This window comes from Crassostrea angulata, chromosome 4, assembly GCF_025612915.1.
Source record: "Crassostrea angulata isolate pt1a10 chromosome 4, ASM2561291v2, whole genome shotgun sequence".
Taxonomy (NCBI): domain Eukaryota; kingdom Metazoa; phylum Mollusca; class Bivalvia; order Ostreida; family Ostreidae; genus Magallana; species Magallana angulata.
Window position 1 is genome coordinate 23,247,147 of NC_069114.1, and position 21,213 is coordinate 23,268,359.

The following is a 21,213-nucleotide window of genomic DNA, read 5'->3' on the forward strand; positions in this document are numbered from 1 at the left end:
TCACTATGTAATGATAATTCACTAAATTTGGCCTTGTTTAAATAAATTTTGAATTTAAATTATTTGTTCATGCATCAAAACGATGTCAATAACGAGCATTTTGCTTGATTCGACACCCAGCATTGTCATAGGGACGGCCTTAAACTGTTAAACCATAGGCGTCGGAACCGGGGGGATAGGAGGGCTTAGCCCCCCACTTTTTAAGCTCACCTGAGCTGAAAGCTCAAGTGAGCTATTCTGATCACATTTTGTCTGTCGTCCGTCTGTCCGTCCGTCTGTCCGTAAACTTTTCACATTTTCAACATTTTCTCAAGAACTACTAGGCCAATTTCAACCAAACTTGGCACAAATCATCCTTAGTCATAGGGGATTCAAAGTTGTGAATATTAGGGGTCACGCCCATTTTCAAGGGGAGATAATTAGAAATTAATGAAATATTCCGAGAAATTTTCAAAAATCTTCTTCTCAAGAACCAGAAAGCCAGGAAAGCTGAAACTTGTGTGAAAGCATTCTCAGGTAGTGTAGATTTAAAGTTGTGAAATTCATGACCCCCGGGGGTAGGGTGGACCCACAATGGGGGGTCGAAGTTTTACATAGGAATATATAGAGTAAATCTTTAAAAAAATCTTTTTCTCTGAAACTAAACAGCCAGGAAAGCTGAAACTTGTGTGGAAGCATCCTCAGGTAGTGTAGATTCAAAGTTGTGAAATTCATGACCCCCGGGGGTTGGGTGAGGCCACATTGGGGGGGGGGGGTGTTAAAATTTTACATAGAAATATATAGACTAAATCTTTAAAAATCTTCTTCTCAGAAACGAATCAGCCAGGAAAGCTGAAACTTTTGTGGAAGCATTCTCAGGCAGTGTAGATTCAAAGTTGTGAAAATCATGATCCCTGGGGGTAGGGTGGTGCACAAAGGGGGGGGGGGTCGAAGTTTTACATAGGAATATATAGAGTAAATATTTAAAAATCTTCTTCTCAGACACTAATCAGCCAGGAAAGCTGAAACTTGTGTGGAAGTATCCTCAGGTAGTGTAGATTCAAAGTTGTGAAAATCATAATGCCTGGGGGTAGGGTGGGGCCACATTGGGGGGGGGGGGGGGTGTGTGTGTGTGTGTTATAGTTTTACATAGGAATATATAGAGTAAATCTTAAAAAATCTTCTTCTCAGAAACTAATCAGCAAGATGATTCTTTATAATTGTAAAGACTTTGGCTCCAGGACAATTCTTCGGCCTCACAAGAAGGTTCAGAGTGATGTAGCTAAATATCCCATATATAAACAATTGTAAAGGATCTTTTTGAGAACTGCAATACTCAACATGTGATATGACTAAAAAATTGAAGCAGGCAGCTATTTTTTCATTAGAATCTTTTTGTATTACTGTATTGAGTTATTGCCCTTGATTTATTGATTCTTGATTATTTTAATTAATGCATCCACTGTTAACCAATTATTGTGATGATTATTTTTATGCAATAATAAATATTCAATGTATATAAGTTGTTCTGCATAAGTAGTTTTGGGTTAGGCCGTATTAGTTTGTTTATTTTTGATTTCCAATTTTTAGACACTATGAATTATTTTAGGCCGGCACATATATAGGGACAGTGTCTATTGTCTTACGACGAGCGACTGTCTGGGGTTAATCTTGAACCCTTCTCTATCTAATCTTCGTGTTTTCTAACCTACGATACAGAGTGTGCGGTCATTCCTGCCCTGTATCGCATTAATACTCATTAATACCTGCTTGTATTGGTGGTGGTTGCGGCGGAGCACTAGTGTATGGTCATCCCTGATGGTGTTCTGGCCTTTCTAGCGCAAGTGTGCGGCACTAGTCCCTGCTTGTGTTAGGTTGAGCTGTTGGCGCAAGTGTGAGGTCATCCCTGCTTGCGTTATCCCTGCTTGCGTTAGCGTTGGTACCTGTTGAGTTGCGTAGGTGTGCGGTCATCCCTGCCTGCGTAACGTTGAGTCCTTATATATGTGCAGTAGCTGTGATTAAAGTCTGCTCTTGTAAATATTGGCAGCAATCAGGGCTATCCGAAAATGGATTTTATTTATACAGGATCTACATGTATTATTGTACATTGTCCAGATTGTTTGTATTATAACTCCATTAAGCTGACTTTATCATACCTATTGTTCCTCAGGTGGGAGATGTGGCCCATGGGCCTCTTGTTTGCAAAGTTAGACCTAATCATTAGGGACATAGCATCATAGAGGGTCCCCCCCCCCCCCCTTTTTCTCGCAGCAATGATAATTGTTCCTAAATTTACCTTGAAAGATTGAGAAGTTGAAGTCATAGGCATACTAGCCCCCCCCCCCCCCCCCCCCTCCACGGATTAGGAATTTCATGTTTTGGGTAAAAAAAATTTGGTAGGTAAGATTTTTTTTTTTTGGAGGTATAGGTATACCTCCCCACCGCACGGATTAGGATTTCCATGATTTTGGGAATTAGTTTTTTTTTCCTCAATATTTCTGAGGATTAGTCTAGCCCCCCCCCCCCCCCCCCCCCCACCACTTTCAATTTACTTCCGACGCCAGTGTAAACTCAGTATAAAAGATCACAGTCTTTCGTTTAATATTCCAATAACTGTTTAAACTGCCATTCAACAAATATATTTTCATTACTTCACTTACTTTTTCAAAAACGTGCTCATGATCATGCACGAGGTGGTGCATGCAGTGGCCTTGGGTGTTGAGACTCGATTCATTCACTTATATTCGTCCTCTGTTTAGCCGTGGATATTCCAAAAGTAAACACTCCATTGTCAATCATTCTTTTACCTTGTGCACAGCTTTATTCCCTTATTTTCATTCATTTTACCATCTCGGTGATGGCAGACAACATGGCAGCATCGAATGTGAAAATTGGCGGCTAGCTATTAATCAACCAATCAGCGCGCGCGAAGCTTAACATAGTGAAACAAAAGTAAAAGTAGAAACAAACACTGAACAGCATACGAAAAAATTCTTCAATCTTCATGATTCAACATCGAGCGGTTTAGACACTCCAATATAAGTTAACTGATATTTGAACGTAGGAAAAAAGAATATAGCATAACAAAAGAACAGACAGGTTGGTGTTCACATAATACGTGGGGTCTGGAGGGGGGGGTCATTTTGCCTTTTATGTAATGAAACATCATATAATTAAAGTTGATCTTATTTTCGTAATAATAGAAATTTTTATTGAGACTATCTTAGAATTAAACTTAAATCTGAAAATATTAATTAGATTTATTTTTTCTCTATACAAATATACAAAATTATAACAGCAATTCAACAACTTAAATCTGAAAATATTAATTAGATTTATTTTTTCTCTATACAAATATACAAAATTATAACAGCAATTCATTATAAAGTTGTGCTGAATGTGTATAAAATTGTATAAGTCTTATTTCTGGTAAAGCTTTGGCAAGCTCAGGAAGTAAACAAAACAAAAACAAAACAAAAAGTTCTGAGCTCCATATTTTTCCCAGATGAAAAATATACTAAGTCCAATTCTCCATATTATTTCCGTATATTTTCCAGATAATTTACGGATTTTTTCTGCATTTCCGTATTATTTAATTTTCTCCGTATTTTCTCTGCATTTTTTCTGTATTTAAAATGAGGAAAAAATGCGGAATCATGCGGAAATCTGGAGATCTGAGGTGTGGGATGCAATATTTATCTAGTTCTTCTCGATCATGATCACTCTGCTGGTAATGGCGAATCAAGATTCTTAAAGGCAGAGACAATAAGACAACCTTGCATGGACAAGTATATAATTCTGATAAACAAGGACAATTATACCTTTTTGAAAGCAAAGTAGATATATGCCATTTCTGAAAAGCTAGTCACTTTCAAATTTCCTATTGTATTGCCCAACCTGTCTGTGTGCAGACTCTCTCTCTCTCTCTCTCTCTCTCTCTCTCTCTCTCTCTCTCTCTCATAATATACTTATATAGTAAGTCTTTTTTTTGCTTTATCATAACAAATATCAGTAAAGGAATTTACTTAGTAAATCATGTTTTGTGTTTAGTAAATGATTGTCCTTTTTTTCATAACAATAATCAGTAAAAAGGAATTACTTAGTAAAACATTTCTACACATTAAGTAAATGTAAGTAAAATATTTTTTTTAGTAATTGACATGAAGTTCAGTAATTAGGGCCCCGCAAGGATTTGCGGTGCCCTATAGTAATCACTCTGTCCGTCCTTCTGTCTGTCCGTCTGTCACTCTTCCGTCCACAAATTTTCTGTTTTTTTTCTAATAACTTTTTTTTATGGTTGCCCAATCAAGTTCAAATTTGGTATGGTAGTTCAGTAGGCAGAAATACATATTTTGATGCTAAGTTTGGTTCTCTATGTCTTCTGGTTTGGAGCTGGGGTGGTGGGGTAGATTCCTTAACTATGCATAAGAATGAATGGGCAAAGAGAGATAACTGCTGAGAATGTTACCATTGTATACTTGGAAAGCTGTGCAATATTTGTCCTTTGGGATTAATTAACCTTCCACAGGAAGAAAATCCTAAGCTTTATCTTTATCTGTCACATTGAGATTAATTACTGCACTCCCTGTGTCTGCAAATGAACTTTGTTTTGAAGTTAAGGTGAATTTTGAATGATGTTTTGTATTGTGTACATTCTTTGAAATATGGATTTAAAATATAATATTCATACTTTATTTTGGTTAAAATACCGTACACAATGATTTATGATAATTTTATTGAATTCTAAAATCAAGATATATATTAATATATCCTTTTTCACTATTTTATTTTTTAATTATTTATTTTATTTTTTTCTGTCTTAATGCTGTTAATTTTAACAGGTAATCAGATAATAACCCCATTCTGTCATTTCTGAAAAAAAAATCTTATTGTAAATTTATAAGAAAAGGATGAGAGAGCTGAACAATTAACCCCCTGGGATTAATTATCTTGCCTGCTGCAGAAAATTTAGAGGATTATCTCTATCTGTCATATGAAGATTAATAAACACCTTTGTCTGCAACTGATGTTTGTTTTGAAGTTGAGGTCAACCCTGGGTGATACAATGTATTTCATTCACTGAAGGCTTGCCTTTTATAAAACACCTGTTTAAATACACATTTAATTTAGTTTTTTATAAGACATGAGGTTATCCCTGTTTTATGCAGATACAAGGTTACTAATATTTAGAGTTTTTGGACATTCAAGAACTATCTTAAAATTTTAAAAATACAGTTGTTACTTATAATTTTCCTATATATATTTTTTAAATTAAATTAAATTTAAATTTAAATTTAAATCAAATTAAACTCTCATTCCATGAGCTGCACCCTTATATTTTTACCCCTCAGTTTAACACTTTAATTGTTGGATGAAAATCATATCCAACTACAAATCATGAGATCCTTTATATTGCAGTTCTTTACATCTTATGCCGGGCACTTATTTTTCATCATTGTTGATATAAAGAGGATGGAATTCAAAGTTTTTTTCACTTCTGTATATTAATTGTCATAGCGGGGCCCTTCCTGACTGGTCAGTTTTCTAGTTGTTTTAAATTTGTAAGTAAATGTTAAGTAATTACCTATTACTTATTAATATGATTTTAAGTAAAAAATGATTACTAAGTAAAACTTTTTTTAGAGTGTTTGCCATTTTTTAAAATTTTGACTCAATAAAATGGGATAAAGAATCCTTATGATGGAATTTCCTTGGACAAATCTTTTAAATTTAAAAAAAAAATTGATATCCAAATGAACTGAATAAACATTTGTAAATTGATTGATGTTTTTCATTTAATTTTTTTTATTTCAGTGAAACGATTTTGCAGAAAAGGAATTCCAAATGAACATCGTAAAACTGTAAGTTTTAACTTTTCATTCTTCTGAATATATAGCCATATAAAAAAGCCATATACATGTTCCTGTATCTGATAATACTCCTCAGAGTCCTTATTATACTACTTTTATGCATCATTTATTAAAGTATATAAGCTTGCTAGACTAAAATACAGTAAATGGCAAAATTAAAAAATAGAAAAAAAAAAAAAATATATAGATGAAAGAGAAATACAATTAAGTGTGTGTAGTACTTTATACTGGCCACCAGAAGTTGGTCAGGTACACACTTATATGATAAATATCAAAGCATTTGAGAAGTTGTCTGATTTTGCAAAGCTACTATACACAATTTCAAAAATTCGCGCACTTGGGTTACTTCCCCTAACTATGACGTCAGACGAGGAATCTTGATAACTCGCCACGCTGCATCATTGCAATGTCAGAGTCGATTGTTTCACCAAATGTGCCCAGTTGCAGTATAGAATCTACGTTGGTAAGTTATTTATTTATCGGTGTATATATATTTCGACTCATTTTAAATTATAATGCAATATAAATGCCAACGTATGTTGTCAAGTGACGATGAAGAGGAAATTCGAATCAAAACATCTTTCTCAGTCGAAGACAGAAAGAAGCAATATAAACATGATTTTTGCATGTCAAATGTTAATTTTGGTAGGTACGTGTTTGTAATTCTCATTTATGCAAGTATAGTGTTAGAAATTATGTTTAAGGTTTATAAAACCTGAGACAATTTATGTATCTGATAGAACTATATGTAGTGAAAAAAGAAGTGAACTTCTGTTGAGTTTGAGACCAATGATTTTCTGTGACAACAGAGTTGTTATTTACATATCTGGTAACGGTAATTTAATAATTACTAAAACAACATTGTAGTAATTAAGATGTATTTTAAAACATAATGAATATATATTAATGTTATGTATTAGTTATGTATAAAAATGAATTAATATTTTTTATTTCAGAGTAATAGAAACTGCTGTGTTCCTGGCTGTACCACATATGGATACCCTATAATTCCAGGTCATGGAAAAATCAGCTACCACAATTTCCCTCCTGCTGGTGATCCATTAAGGAAACAATGGATAATTAATATTAAAAGAGATGAAAGTGATTTATTTAAAGTAACATCCAGCACTGTTGTTTGTTCACTTCATTTTACGAAAGAAAATTTGGAGTACCATCCATTTAGTGGAAGAAGAACCAAACTGCCCGGATGTGTGCCGACTACGTTTAATTGTTGGAAACACCTTAATCACATTTACAAAGAACAAAGATCAAGACCGTTAAATGCTCTTCAAAAGGCCAAGAATGTTACCAAAGTCGCAAACACCAAGTGCAGTAAATTGCATGACAACGGTGAGACATGTCCTGAAGCTGTTGATGAAGGAAGTGTATCGGAAGTACCAGTAGAAAACATTTTAAATGATGCTAGTGTTTGTGCTAATGAGCATGAATTGGACAATTTTTTCCTTTCTGATGAAATTAAAAAACTGAAAGAAAAAAAATGAAAAAATGTTGAAAGAATTTGAAAAACTGAAGCTTGAAAATTTGACTCTAAAATCGAACATTAATTTGTTAAAATTTGCCATAGAGAACTTGAATGACAAAGATGTAAATTTTTACACTAGATTTTCTAGTAGAGCAGTATTTAATGAAGTCTTAAATTTTTTGAATCCAGGTTGAAATGGAGAAAATATGATTCTTAATACTGCTAATATTGATAATATTGATGAGATTCAATGTAATGTTAAGAGTGGTAGACCTAGGAAACTTTCTCCAGAGAATCAGCTTTTAATGTTTCTTTGTAGAGTAAAAGTTGGATTATTTGAGTATGATTTGTCGAACAGATTTGGTGTTTCAATTAGCACTGTAAGCAATGTATTAATATCTTGGGCCAATTTTTGTTATCAACGTCTTGGAACTTTTAATATTTGGCCAAGCAAGAAGCAAGTTTTTCAGTATATGCCCCAGTCTTTTAAGGAAAAATACCCTTCAACTAGGGTAATTATTGATTGTACTGAAAAAAAGGTAGAAATGTCATCATCCTTACTTTTAAAGTCACAGACTTACAGCAACTATAAGAGTGCAAATACATTAAAAGGTTTAATAGGTATTTCACCGTCAGGGAGTGTTAGTTTTGTAAGTCAGTTATTTACAGGCTGTATTTCAGACAGAAATTACAGAACGTTTTGGTTTTCTTCAACTTCCCTTTGAAAAGGGAGATAGTATAATGGCTGACAAAGGCCTTAACATTCAGGATTTGTTAGATGAAGTACATGTAAAACTAAATATTCCACCTTTTTTAGGTATGTATGATCAAATGGCAGGTGGGGATGTTTTAAGGACACAAAGCATAGCTGCAGAGCGAATTCATGTTGAGAGAGCTATAAACAAAATCAAATCATTTCACATTTTTAGCCGGGCTCTGCTGAAAGCAGAGTCCTGGCTATAGGCAGGCCAATCGCCAATGTTACTATAAATAGCACAAATAAACAAAAAACCAAACAGCGTCAAGGTAAAGCTTCCGCTATACCAAATAGTTACCCAAAGAGCCACGTTTTGTCAAAAGTGTTGGCATTTTGTTTCTTTTTTAAATTTCGAATGAATTGTCTCTCTTTTTTAGTTTTCTTATTGATAACGTGTTTTTAAAACATTACTAGGCATTTTGGACACATACAATGCGCATGAATTTTCATGAACTACTTTGCTGCACGATGAAGAAACGGGGATTGAATATATAATGCTTGTTGCAAAATTCAAGGCAGCAACTGTTGAACTTTTTAACTTCTACTAGACAGACTTATTTTTTGTTTATAGCCGCTTACAAAATTTGGTCGCTCTCTGATGCTTTGCCGACATTAAAAGCATGAGAGAGAGAGAGAGAGAGAGAGAGAGAGAGAGAGAGATTTTCAGTCTTTACTACACAATATGCAGAAAGACACACCAGAAGAGTCCGGCTTTCAGTACTTCAGTACTTTGATTGATCAAGTTATTCCTCTTAGTTTAATGGGATCCATCAATCAAATTTGGACAGTGTGTGCACTTCTTACTTTGTTTCAAGAACCTATTATTTCTGTGTCTTGATATCCTGTAATCAGTATCATTTGTACATGTAATGATGTGTAACTATCTTTTAATAATGACTGGAATAAGTGAATGACTGCTGAAGTATACTTGTTAAATTACAAAAGTTGTTATATAAATTCATTGTAATGTAGTTAAGAAAGACTGTTTATGCTGCATTTCGATAGTACATAATATATATTAATGATACTTGTTTCAGTTTGTTGGTGTATATATTGCAGGAAAATTCAACTGACTGCTATTGAATAATAAACAAAGACATAAATACATATTCTATTTTTTATTCAAATTATACCTGCAATGTTCAATGTCAAATTCAGGATGAATCTGAATGACAACTTTGTAGACTTCGAGTCTGATGGAGCACAGGGACAATTTGTGAAACATAAAACTCATGTAATTTGTTAATCATACTTGTCCAGTAATGTATGTCAAAAGCAATGCGTTCAATAATCAATCCTTTGTTAGTATACACAACAAAGTCACACCAGCGAGCACCACATATTCCTAGTTGACCTTGCACTTGGCTATAGTAGTGGTGGTTTCTTTTCAAACATGGTAAACCTTGGCCATTCAGTTCACAGTAGAATGTTGGGTCACTGCAAGCATCAACTGCAGAAATATCTCTATGCTTATAAGCACACTTGACTTCCAACAAGCCTAGGCCATACTTTGCATCAAATACCTTTCCATCTGGAGAAGCTCCTGCCCAACAAATTTTTGGATTTACAAAAAGACCACTGCTGTAGATTTGTACTGGATTCCTTGCTCTTTCCATATACTGCTTATATTTATATTTAGCTTTTTCCTCATTTTCTGTTCCGTACCTTACAGAGGGGACATTTGAAAGATCTTTTTTGCTAATCACTGTATTTTTAATAAAACTTTGATTATTTTTTGTTTTTCTTTTCATTACAAGCCCAAATTTACTGGCTGTCAGCCTATTCCTGCGTTTGTTAAACCAGCTATCTGATAAACTTTGTGTTCTTGTACTTTTCTCGATTTCAGTTGCCTCTGTATTGTTTAATTTTAGTTTAAATTCATCTTGGACATCCATAGGAACCTCAAGCTCACAGGTTTCTTCCCATGGGAATGGTATTGGGTCCTCTGGGGGTTTTTCCTTAGATTCTGGTATACCAATGCAGTCAATATTTTCAGCAACATGAAAATTTGGCTCTGTTAATGACAGCTGATATAACTTAAAACACTACCAACTGGAACAGTTGTTCCTAGTCTGGTCTTAACTCCATCTGTGTCATTGCAATTAAAAACAGAAAAAAATGCCAAGTTCCCCCCTAAAGTCTTGAAACCTGTTGCTAAATCTGAACCATTAGGATATTCTATGTCTGTTCTTGTTGATTGATACAGTGTAGGTTTTATTCCTGTAGACTGAGAGCCATATTTTGGTTTCACGACACGGCACTCCATTATGGGCTCAGAAAAAATTCCACCCGTCCGACATTTAGACCATTCTGCAGGCTTTTGGGTGCATGTCTTATTTAAGGGAAATTCAGTCAGCTTCATTTTTTTGGCATGATCAATTGTGTAAAGCAAAGCAAATATGTGATTGCAAAAGCCTGTTATACCAGCAACACAGGAGCACTTCCCTGACTCAACAGAGCCAGAATTTGAATTTAGTTTGACTGAGAGAGAATGAGGCTGTTCATTTTTCCTCTGTGAACGGTAAAATTTACATTTGATGTGTACAGAGTTGTTTTCTTTCATACAAGTAACATCATGTATGTAACCATCCCAAAAAAATTTATAACCCTTTTCAATGGGTTTTTCTACATATTGTGTATTTTTTCCTGATGATTTAGCATGTTCAGATATCATGATATGGGAGAAAGTTTCCGGTAATATGACCGTACTTCTATTCCAGGCTTGCGCTTGTTTAGTACATGTAAGAGAACTTTTCGTTTTTTCATCTTCCTTATGAATTTTATTTTTTTCTGCATTTTGTTTGTTTGTTTTACAGTGAGAACATTTTATTTGTTTCTGCAGTAAGTGACAATGCCCGGGATCTGGGTCCGCTACTGTGAATGTTGTACACGCCGATAAGTGCCTGACCCGATTACACAACTGCGCTTTTGTGTCCGACTTTTTATATGAGAATCCTCGGCATTTCATCCACCATTCTAGTTCTGATTTTTTACACTTTTCTGGTTCGTTTGAAAGAATAGACCCAGGGATGTCATCTAAAGTTAATCCGGAACATTCTGAGCAGATGGTGTTGCTTGTAAGATTCGCCAATACTTGCGACTCGCTCATCATGACATCGACGATTTTTTCTTGTATACCTGTTTATAACATGACATCTTTTAACAATATTTGCTTTAAAGATACTAAACCATCGGTACTATTAATTTTAAATTAATTTAATGGTTCATTTGTGATTAAAGCATTTTTTAAAAAAATAATCTATGACAATATAACACCTGTAATTAATATTGAGCAGAAAACTACTGTTTACATCAGCGAAGTGAAAGTAGACTCGTAATCGATTATAAATTATATAATATTGATTTAATGAGCGTAATTATCGATTTCATTAGTCAATTACAAGGAAAATGTTAACAGTTTCGATTATTATTATATTTTTTCTTACAACAAAACGTTGCAAAACATATTACTCACGCAAATTTATGTCGTGTATAATATTCTTTCATGTACGTAATTACGTTTATCCTCGTTTGACGTCATCGCTAAGTAAGGTAGATAACCCTTCCGCTAGAGGGCACGATTTATTGAAAGCGTGTATAGGATTTTAAATATAAGCCTTGTTCAACCAGAGGCATTGTCCATGCAAAGTTTTCAAGCTGTCAAGCAGAGAGAGAGAGAGAGGGGGAGAGAGTCTTAAATAAGTACTGTAAACTTATTATGCTTGGCGTGTCCAATATTTGGTGGAAACTAGATTGTGAACAAATTGGCGTGGACTTGAATATGCGTATTACTGAATGTGACTATTAGTATACATATATGCATGACATTTAGCGATGTACTTGATTTAGCGGAAGCTACATTCCGCCAAAAATGTTAAATAGAATACACAGCCAAATGTAATACGTTTACAGTATATATATCGTTGTGTCTTTAGCATTTTAAAAGACACATTGTCAAAAATAAATAGAATCCAGAGCTAGAAAGAGATTTTATTTTGTAAGTGTTAAATCTTATAATCTCAAGAACCCTAATCTGGCACTTGGCAAATGCCCCCCCGGTTAAAGTTTTTGTTGCAAGTCCTGAGCCATAGGTTTTGGATTATTGATGAGGTTTAGTTTTTTGGAACAGGTCACATGTTTAATAGGTAATATTACTATTTCAAACTTGCATAGATGATTTAACAATAATATTAATAAACTGCAGAGGTATCTTCAGATGCATAGCCTGATCTCCATTATAAAGGATACTTTAAAAAAATACCTCTCACAAACTTGCTTGATAGATGTGTTTGTTGTTAAATGATATAACATGATAAAGTTTTGTATGATCTGATACTCTATTGTTATACCCCCAGCAAACTAAGTTTGGGGGATATACAGTGGAGCCTCAATTATCTGGACGCTTTCGTTCCCAAGTCAAATCGTCCGGATAGGTGAAGTGTCCGGATATCTGAAAAGTGTCTATTGATGTCACAAATGATAGAATATTTGTTTATAATGAGTGTTAATGCTGTTTTCTTTGCCTTTCCTACAAGTAGCAACAAATTAAAGTTGTCTGTTGAAATTCACATTTTTAAGGTGGCTCTATACACCACTTTTTGATGACGCAGTACGCAAAAAAGTAAATCAGGATACATGCACTTCCGGTCCTGGCTGATTTAAACTGAGGCGAATTGCATGGGGACCGCTCTTTTGAAAAATTTGTTAAATGAATAGATTTAATTTGATAATTGGAAAATTTATTACTGACAAGTAATGTGGTAATATGTGACACCTTGACGTTGTGTGGTATTATTTGTCGAAATAAACAATAAAATCAAGTATAATTTTTTAAATAGTTTCTTTCCCTTCATTGATATGTTACACCATAGCGCAGTGGGTTAGTGGGTTTACTACAAACCTGTAGGTCATGAGTTCGATTTCCGTTGAGAGCAATTAATTTTTATCTTTCCGAAATTTTCTAAAACATGTTTTTTGTTGAATACTGTGAAAGAAAATTCTAAAGCAGTGAAAGTATTTCAATTATTATATACTTTGATGCACATTAATATCGACAGATGTTCCTGACCACATTAATGGGATGGGAGGGTTGCTTTGAATTTCTTTCAGGTTGGGGTCATAAATCCTATTAGCCAAGTCAATTTTCCCCTTTATTTATTTCACTTAGGTTTGAATAAAAGCGATTATATTCACTTATACAGGCCTATAATGAAATACGTATTGTATTTATCATTCAAACATTATATTTAGGAAATTTTCTTCAACTCAGAAATGAAAAGTCCCCAAGGTGTTTGGGCCTTGGGACTTAGGAACGATAACCCTTACCTGAGGAACTTTCATACCAAATAAAATTAAAGATATTTTTTGCGTTTATTTTCATTTAATTTTTTATGTCACATTTATTAAAATACATTTTCTTATAACATCAAGCAACTTTTTCAGATGATTTGTCAACAGAGTAAGAAAATATGAAAAATTATGTTTTGGGGAAATACTAAAAAAAATTGCAATAATAACATTTTTGAATGTTAAGAAAAGTTATATATTTTTTTATGTGTCTGAAGGAATTATCCATCATATGACAAAAACATTTCTCTCAATTTGTTAATAGCTATCTTTTTAAAAAATATTTTACAAAAACACGAAAAAAACATTTAAAAATACCTATAGTATCCCTATCATCATTTTGATATTTGATAAGTATAAGTTCTGTGGTCTTCTATTGAAAATTGGAATAAACTGTGGGTGTATAGAGCCACCTTAATACAATTAAGGAACACCGCTTTATATCGTTAACTTTAATAATAATCGACGTTATTTGCTTATTTACGTTATATTTATTTTACTTTACATTTCACAACACGCCAATTTCCACAATAATTGATGATTTATTTTCTAAATTTATATTTTATTCTTCAAAAACGTTTATTTGATTAATTACATTATTTGTTACCAGCTGGAAAATTGCAAGATCCACTGGTGCACTTACGATGAGTTAACATGCTTTCATTTTGTTTTCCTAGTCTACTTCCTGTTTTGACTTATCCAACAAAGCATTCATGAGACAATTCATTTAAGATAACTTCTTTGAATAGATTAATCACCAAGATATGTAAAACTTTCCAGTTTTTAAAAAATAATTTTCTCATACTTCTTTTAAAATAAAGGAATGTTTTAAAAAGCGATGACACTTGACAGGTTTGCAGGTGAAGATACAAAAGCCACAAGCAGTGAGGCATGACTAATCCTGTTTAACTATAAGCACTGCCAGTAGTTTGAAAGTGATTTGGGACTTGAGAGTGTTTATACAAGCTACTCATGAGGGTCTAACACCTGAAAAAGGTGTGAAACTCAATTGACAGACGTTAACTTTCTGTAGCATTGAGTGGGGTATCGTCAAATTTTACTGTCCGGTTAAATGAAGCAAAATTGATAGTTGAACTATGTTTTGTATTTAAGGAGGCCGACTTTAGTTTGCATTGCGCATTTTTTTGCGCATTCTGATATAATACAGTTGATTTATACTTCTTCTGAATTTTTTTCGATATCATTTATAAAATTGAACACAATAAACAAAATACAGATAAAAATATTTAGATTTTAAAAGGAAATTTTTATTTTTAACACGATTTTTACGTTGTGCGGTAGGGGAGCATTGCCATTGCACTTTTATGACGTTATGATAAAATGAAGCCTTGTAGGAGTACGTTATAAGAAATAACATAAAAGAAAAAGTAAAAATTGTCCGCTGTTGAAATTTCATATACAGAACGATGCTATCCTCGAGGACATTGTCCTCATTTTTGGAATGAATCCATTATACCAATCATCATTCGTGATGATCCAAATATATAGCAATATTTGGTGCATTTTAATATTTTGAGATGGCCCCCACTAAAAACCAGACGGTAGAATTTTGTGTTTTTTACATATAAGGTAGGAAATGATATTACTAATCATATATAACAATTTGAGAAAAAAAGCTATTGTAGTATTTTTTTTAAACTGCTTTGATGTGCGGAAAAGACAGTTTGCTATATATTCCTATAGTAAATGTACCTCTATTTTGAGATGGTCCCTAAAAAGAACAAGACGGTCGATTTTCACGAACCTTCGCAAATAAACTAGAGTTGGTTTAAATTACATATGGTTAAAAAATAAAGAGTTATGCTATTGTAGTTTTTCCGCAAAAAAACCCAAATCGGCCTCCTTAAACCAGGCCGTCCGGATCCGGAATGTGGAATTATGGATAAATGAGACAAAATAACGTATAAAAAATCGGTTCCCAAATAAAATCATCCGTAAACTGAAGCGTCCAGATATCTGAAGTCCCACTGTATAGGAATCATCTTGTCCGTCCATCCAGCTGTCTTTGCAAAATTTGTGTCCTGTCCATATATTTCTTGTAGAGAAACCTTGGATGTTCTTACTTCACACAAAGATCGCTTATGAACTAAGGGTGTGTCATGACCTTGACCTAAGGTCATTCGGGCAAGGACAAGGTCACTTGCAGTAAAAGTGCAAAAGTTGTGTCCTGTCCATATCTTTTTTTTGTTTTTTTGTTTTTTATAATTTATTCCCAAACTATGCATGTGCAATCATAACAAAAAAAGATGAATGAAATTGGAAACTCAAGTAACTAATATTTTTGAGATGATCCGCCAACTATCCTTGACCTCATTTTTTCGTATGTTCAATGAATGGGAACATATCTAAAACATTTAATGTATTCAAACAGTGTAGAGGGTAAAATATACTGACATCTGTTAATATAAATAAATCTTTTTTGCTAACAATATCAATAGATTTAGTGCTCTATATAATACAGGATTGGCATGGATACATCCAAAGCTTACTGTTTGTTCATTAAAACATACATTAATATTGCACAAGTTCTTTAGTTATTCTTGTATTGTAATCCAAATGTTTCGTGCATGCAGACAACCATAAAAAAGATGACTTATTGATTCCTTAGTTTCATGGCAAAAGGAACACATTTCAGTATCTAATATTTTAAATATATGTAAACGAGAGTTAGCTAGTGCACAAAATTCTATGAAAAATTTGGAATTGGAAACCCATTCGTTTTCTACAATTTCTATAGGCATTCTCTCTTCCCATTTGTGTTTTACATTTACAGGAGTTTCGGCGACAGATGATAAAAATATAGGGTAAAAAAGTTTTGATACCTTTTGCACCTTTTTTAATTTTTCAATATTGCTAACAAATATTTCTTCTCTCGGACATTCTTTATCAATTCTTTCCAATGTTTTGGGATGGCTGATATTAACCCATTTTAGGTTAAAAAATTTGTATGAATATTGAATTTGTCTTGAAAGTTTTCAAGTGAAAGAAAACTACTGTCGTCATTGATAAGATCATTGATAAAGAATATCCCCTTTTTGATCCAAAAAGATTTAAAAACACATTGTTTATTAATTAATATTTCATTATTGTGCCATAGTAGCTGGCGTAGAATTTTTGATGGGGCTGTGGTAGGATGCTGCATAATTTCGCTCCAAGCGTGCATTACGCTCTGCTGTAAGTTAAATTGTTAAAATCTTGCATGGCAGTCGACAAGCCTTTTTTACGAAGTTGCCATATATTTGAGTATCTTCTCTCTTCGAGTTTATCCGCTATCAAAATTTTCCATGAGGATTTACATTGTGGATCCAAGCCTTTTTTAACACACGTAAGTTTAAGACTTTTTGTGAAAGAAAGAATATGTGGAACTTTCAACCCCCCCTTATGCTTGTCATTAATCATAATATTTCGGTGGATTTTATCAATTTTACCATCCCAGATAAAATAAATATTTTTTTTTTTGATTTTTATACCCCCGCTCCGAAGGAGAGGGGTTATACTGTTTTACCCTTGTGCGTCCGTCCGTCCGTCCGTCTGTCTGTCCGTCCGTCCGTAACAAAAATTTCTGTCGCATTTATCTCAGCAACTATTTATCGCATATGCTTGAAATTTTTACAAAGTGTTTGTTAAGGCATGCCATATCGTGGGATATATTTTTGTACTAATCGGATGTCAACTTCCTGTTAAATTACGACTTTGTTTATTTTTAGCAAAAATTTTCAAACAAATTCCTGTTAAAGATTTCTCAGCAACTATTTCTCGCAGATGCTTGAAATTTTAACACACTATTTGTTTTGACATGCCATATTGTGGGATATATTTTTGTATCAATCGGGCGTCAACTTCCTGTTAAATGACGACTTTGCTTATTTTTTAACCAAAATTTTCAAACAAATTTTCGTCAAAGATTTCTCAGCAACTGTTTATTGCAGATGCTTTAAATTTTCACACAGTTTTTGTTTTGGCATGCCACATTGTGGGATATATTTTTGTATCATTCGGACATCAACTTCCTGTTAAATAATGACTTTGTTTATTTTAGTTAAAATTTTCAAACAAATTTTCATCAAAAGATTTCTCCATAGCTATTTATCGCAGATGCTTGAAATTTTTACACAGTGTGTGTTAAAGCATGCCATATCGTGGGATTTATTTTTGTACCAATCGGACGTCAACTTCCTGTTAAATGAGTACTTTGTTTATTTTAGTTAAAATTTTCAAAGAAAGTTTCCTCAAAGATTTCTCAGCAGCTATTTCTCGCAGATGCTTGAAATTTTAACACACTATTTGTTTAAGCATGCCATATAGTCAGAGATATATTTCTGTACCAATCGGATGCCAGCTGTCTGTTAAATGTCGACTTTGCTTATTTTGCATATTCACATCAGAGCGGGGGTATCACTAGTGAGCATTGGCTCACAGATATCTTGTTTCAAATTGTTTTGTTCTTGGGTCCGGTAGGTCAGATATACACTGTACTAATATTGGTAATGCAAGTGTTTGACAACATATATCTTACCAAAAATTTCTAAGATTTCTAAAAACCCAGTCATGCAGCAGTTTTTCATAGAGCTAATTTTTTTTGTAAGAATATCTTCAGTAAAATCAACTTTTTGTAAATCATATAATTATGATACCTAGCAGCTTGAACTTTCCTTCGTGGTTCCAGTATAGCTGTTGGTTGGTTTGGTATTCCTCACCACAGCCCCTTTTTACCCCATTCCATAATGCTTGTGTTTTATTAAAGTTTGCTCTGAGACTAGAACAGTGCGCAAAAGAATCTATATAGTCAAGAGCGGCTTTTAAACTATCAGGATCATCAGCCAACGTTAATGCTGACGTCATCTGCGTATTGGCTAATTAAATATTCGGTGTTATTTTTATTTATCCCTTTTATGTTAGGGTTGTTAGGCGCTGAAGAGTTCCACCGTTAAAATAAAAATGTAGGGTGAAAGAGGGTCCCCTTGGCGAACTCCTCTGCTAATCTTAAAAAAATCAGTAAAAAAGCCATTATTTAAGACTGCGGATGATATATCTGTGTATATTATGTAGTGAACCAATGAATAAATGATGGACCAAATCCAAACAATTCTATTGTTTTTACAATGAAATTCCACTCTAAAGAATTGAACGCTTTCTCAAAGTCCAAGAGAATTAGGTATTCTGGTATATTATCGGCGTTTGCTCGTTCAATTAAATCATAAATAAATCTGGTGTTAATTCTCCTATGGAATAGCCTTGTAAAAAACCGGTTTGTGTTTCGCTTATAAGTTTATCTAGAAAGTGTTTAATTTTATTTGCTAAACACGCAGATGCAATTTTATAATTGACATTTAAAAGTGAAATCGGACGCGTGTTTTCCCTCTTTCGGTAAGCATGTTATTACACCTTGTCTCTGGGTAATTGAGAAAGATCAAGATCGATGCGCAAAATTTAGAGACAAGTAAAAACGGGTGCAAGTCTGACCAATTTTCTTTTATAAAACTTGGGGGTATATCCATCAAGTCCTGGCGATTTTTCGTTTTTGAGATTTCGAAGTGCTGATAATTATTCATCTTTCATGATTATTCCCTCGAGAGACTCAGCCTCGTCTGTTGTAGTGTATTTATATACAGATTTTGTTTGTCGAAAAAATTGTGCATGTGTTGTTCGCGAATGTCGCAGTCTCGTGCTGTGTAGAGATTTTCGTTAAAACGATTTTTGGATATTCATTATGTTTTCTATGTTCGTGAATTCTGGACCATGATCTATTAATTTAGTGATCATTTTCTCTATAAAATTTCTTTTTTTTTTTTAAATTCAAGAAGAAATTTGTTGATCGCTCCCCTTCCACATTCCACCTGACTTTGGCCCTTATAATCATCCCCTGTATTTTTTATTTCGTATATTTTTCAGTTCACTTTCAACGTTGTCTTTGTTTTCTTTATTTACCATCCCTGCGCTTTCATCCCTATACAATGTAATTAATTGAGTTTCCAAATCTTTTCCTGTTTTCACTTTCTCTTTTCTGATAGGATGCATACGATATATAAGGTATCACACCGGTAATTGTTTTCACTATATAGCACTATAGAGGGGAAAAAATTCTAAAAAATCAGTTTGTATTCCTCATGACAAAATATTCGAAGGAAATGTTATTTGTTACCTATCTCATCAGCTAACACCATAAAAAGGGCAAGCGATACTGCATTTTCTCAAAATATCTAGCACCAAACAGGTCTACCCTCAAAACCATGTGTTTTCCATTTGTATGTAAACAGACTGCACACTCCCCAGGAAACTGCTGCATGTGCCTTGAAAGAAGTAGTCCCTGTGAAAAAAGATCATCACCTAACAAAATACATGAAATATCCTACTCAGTGGTACAAAAAGTTTTAAAACTGAGTAAAGGAAAATGTAAAAATGCAGTCAAGGAAAAAAATAATTTTGAAGTAAATATGGAACTACAATTGACTAAGTTCCATTTTGATTGGCCAATTACAGGTGTGATACCTATAGTTTGAACCCTTATAGCCAGTTTTAATGTTTCCCAGAGTAGTTGGTCGTTAACAGAGTATTGTATCGTTTCACTGTCTGAGAAAGTTTCATAGATAGAGTGTCATTAATACATTGCTTTATAAGTTGCACATACTCTTTATCATACTATAAACTGCTGTTAAATTTCCAACTACCTTTTCCGTGTGGTTCATTTACATATTTAAAAGAAAACTTCTACCGGGCAGTGATCAGATCGGTATGCATACCCAATATATGTATCAGCATTAACTGTACAGTAATAAGCTGAAGGGAAGAGGAGACAAGAAAGTAATCAAGTCGGGCCTGTTTACTCTGAGACCCATGCCAGGGGAAGCATGAAATGGAAGGATTACACTCTCTGCACATATCTACAAGGTTGTGCTCAGAAATCATCTGTAGAATCATCTCTCTTGCATTTTGATTGTTCTTTCTCCTATATAGTTTTGTATCATGGGAGTAGTCAAGCGGAACATTGAAATCTCCCCCAACAACAGCAGATTCATTCCCGAGCGTTTCAATGTGTTTGGAGATAATCTCAAAAAATTCAGGTGTGTCTTCATTTGGACCATATAGCACAACAAATAAGTGCTTGATACATTGTATTGAAATATTTTATATTAAGAATTAAAAAATTAGCCTATTCATCTTTCAAAACATCTAGAACCCCAAATTGAAAAGAATTTTTTAACATAATACTGCAACACCCCTGCTACTGCTCGAGTAGGTGTTAAATCAAAGTACTGAAGTACTGACGGGAGTTGATTTTATCGATTATCATATATTTTAAAATCAACTTATCTTGCGTGGCAATTAGTTTCTAGTCTGTATTTAAATTACGCACTTTTTTATATTATGAATTTTAATTAGACTTTTCAGACAAGAATTTAGAGAAACCCCATATGAATCATGTTGTGTAATATTCAAAGAAGATTTCAAACTTTGTATTAGTAATCAAAACAATTCTAAAAATTGTATGGATCCAAGCACTATTGATATTGAACTCCAGTCTCGTTCAACCAGACGCTCGGCTGTCTCCGTTAAACTCCGACAAGCAAGAGAGCCTCTCTCTTTGTCGGAGATTTACGGAGACAGCCGAGCGTCTGGTTGAACGAGACTATATTAAACTCTGGCGTAGGAATACACGAGACTACATAAATATCTAAATTGTTCGTATTATATAACATCTTACTATTTTCAAAGTGTTTATAGATAAGTTTCCTTGAAAAACAATGCTTTAGTAAAAA

The 21,213-nt window shown here is 33.7% G+C and overlaps 1 protein-coding gene across 6 annotated transcripts in view; it reads left to right on the top strand.

The window, feature by feature from the left end:
- Positions 1-21,213, top strand: part of LOC128181529 (growth hormone-regulated TBC protein 1-A-like) — a 172,693-nt gene that overhangs the window by 61,131 nt on the left and 90,349 nt on the right. For 4 of the 6 annotated variants that reach the window (XM_052849958.1, XM_052849960.1, XM_052849959.1 and 1 more), the window contains exon 3: positions 5,794-5,840. In XM_052849958.1, the coding sequence (XP_052705918.1) occupies positions 5,794-5,840 (47 nt within the window). Of the gene's footprint in view, positions 1-5,793; positions 5,841-16,229; positions 16,261-19,366; positions 20,518-21,213 lie in introns of those variants that run through there. The other 2 variants (XM_052849962.1, XM_052849963.1) reach the window with 2 other exon arrangements.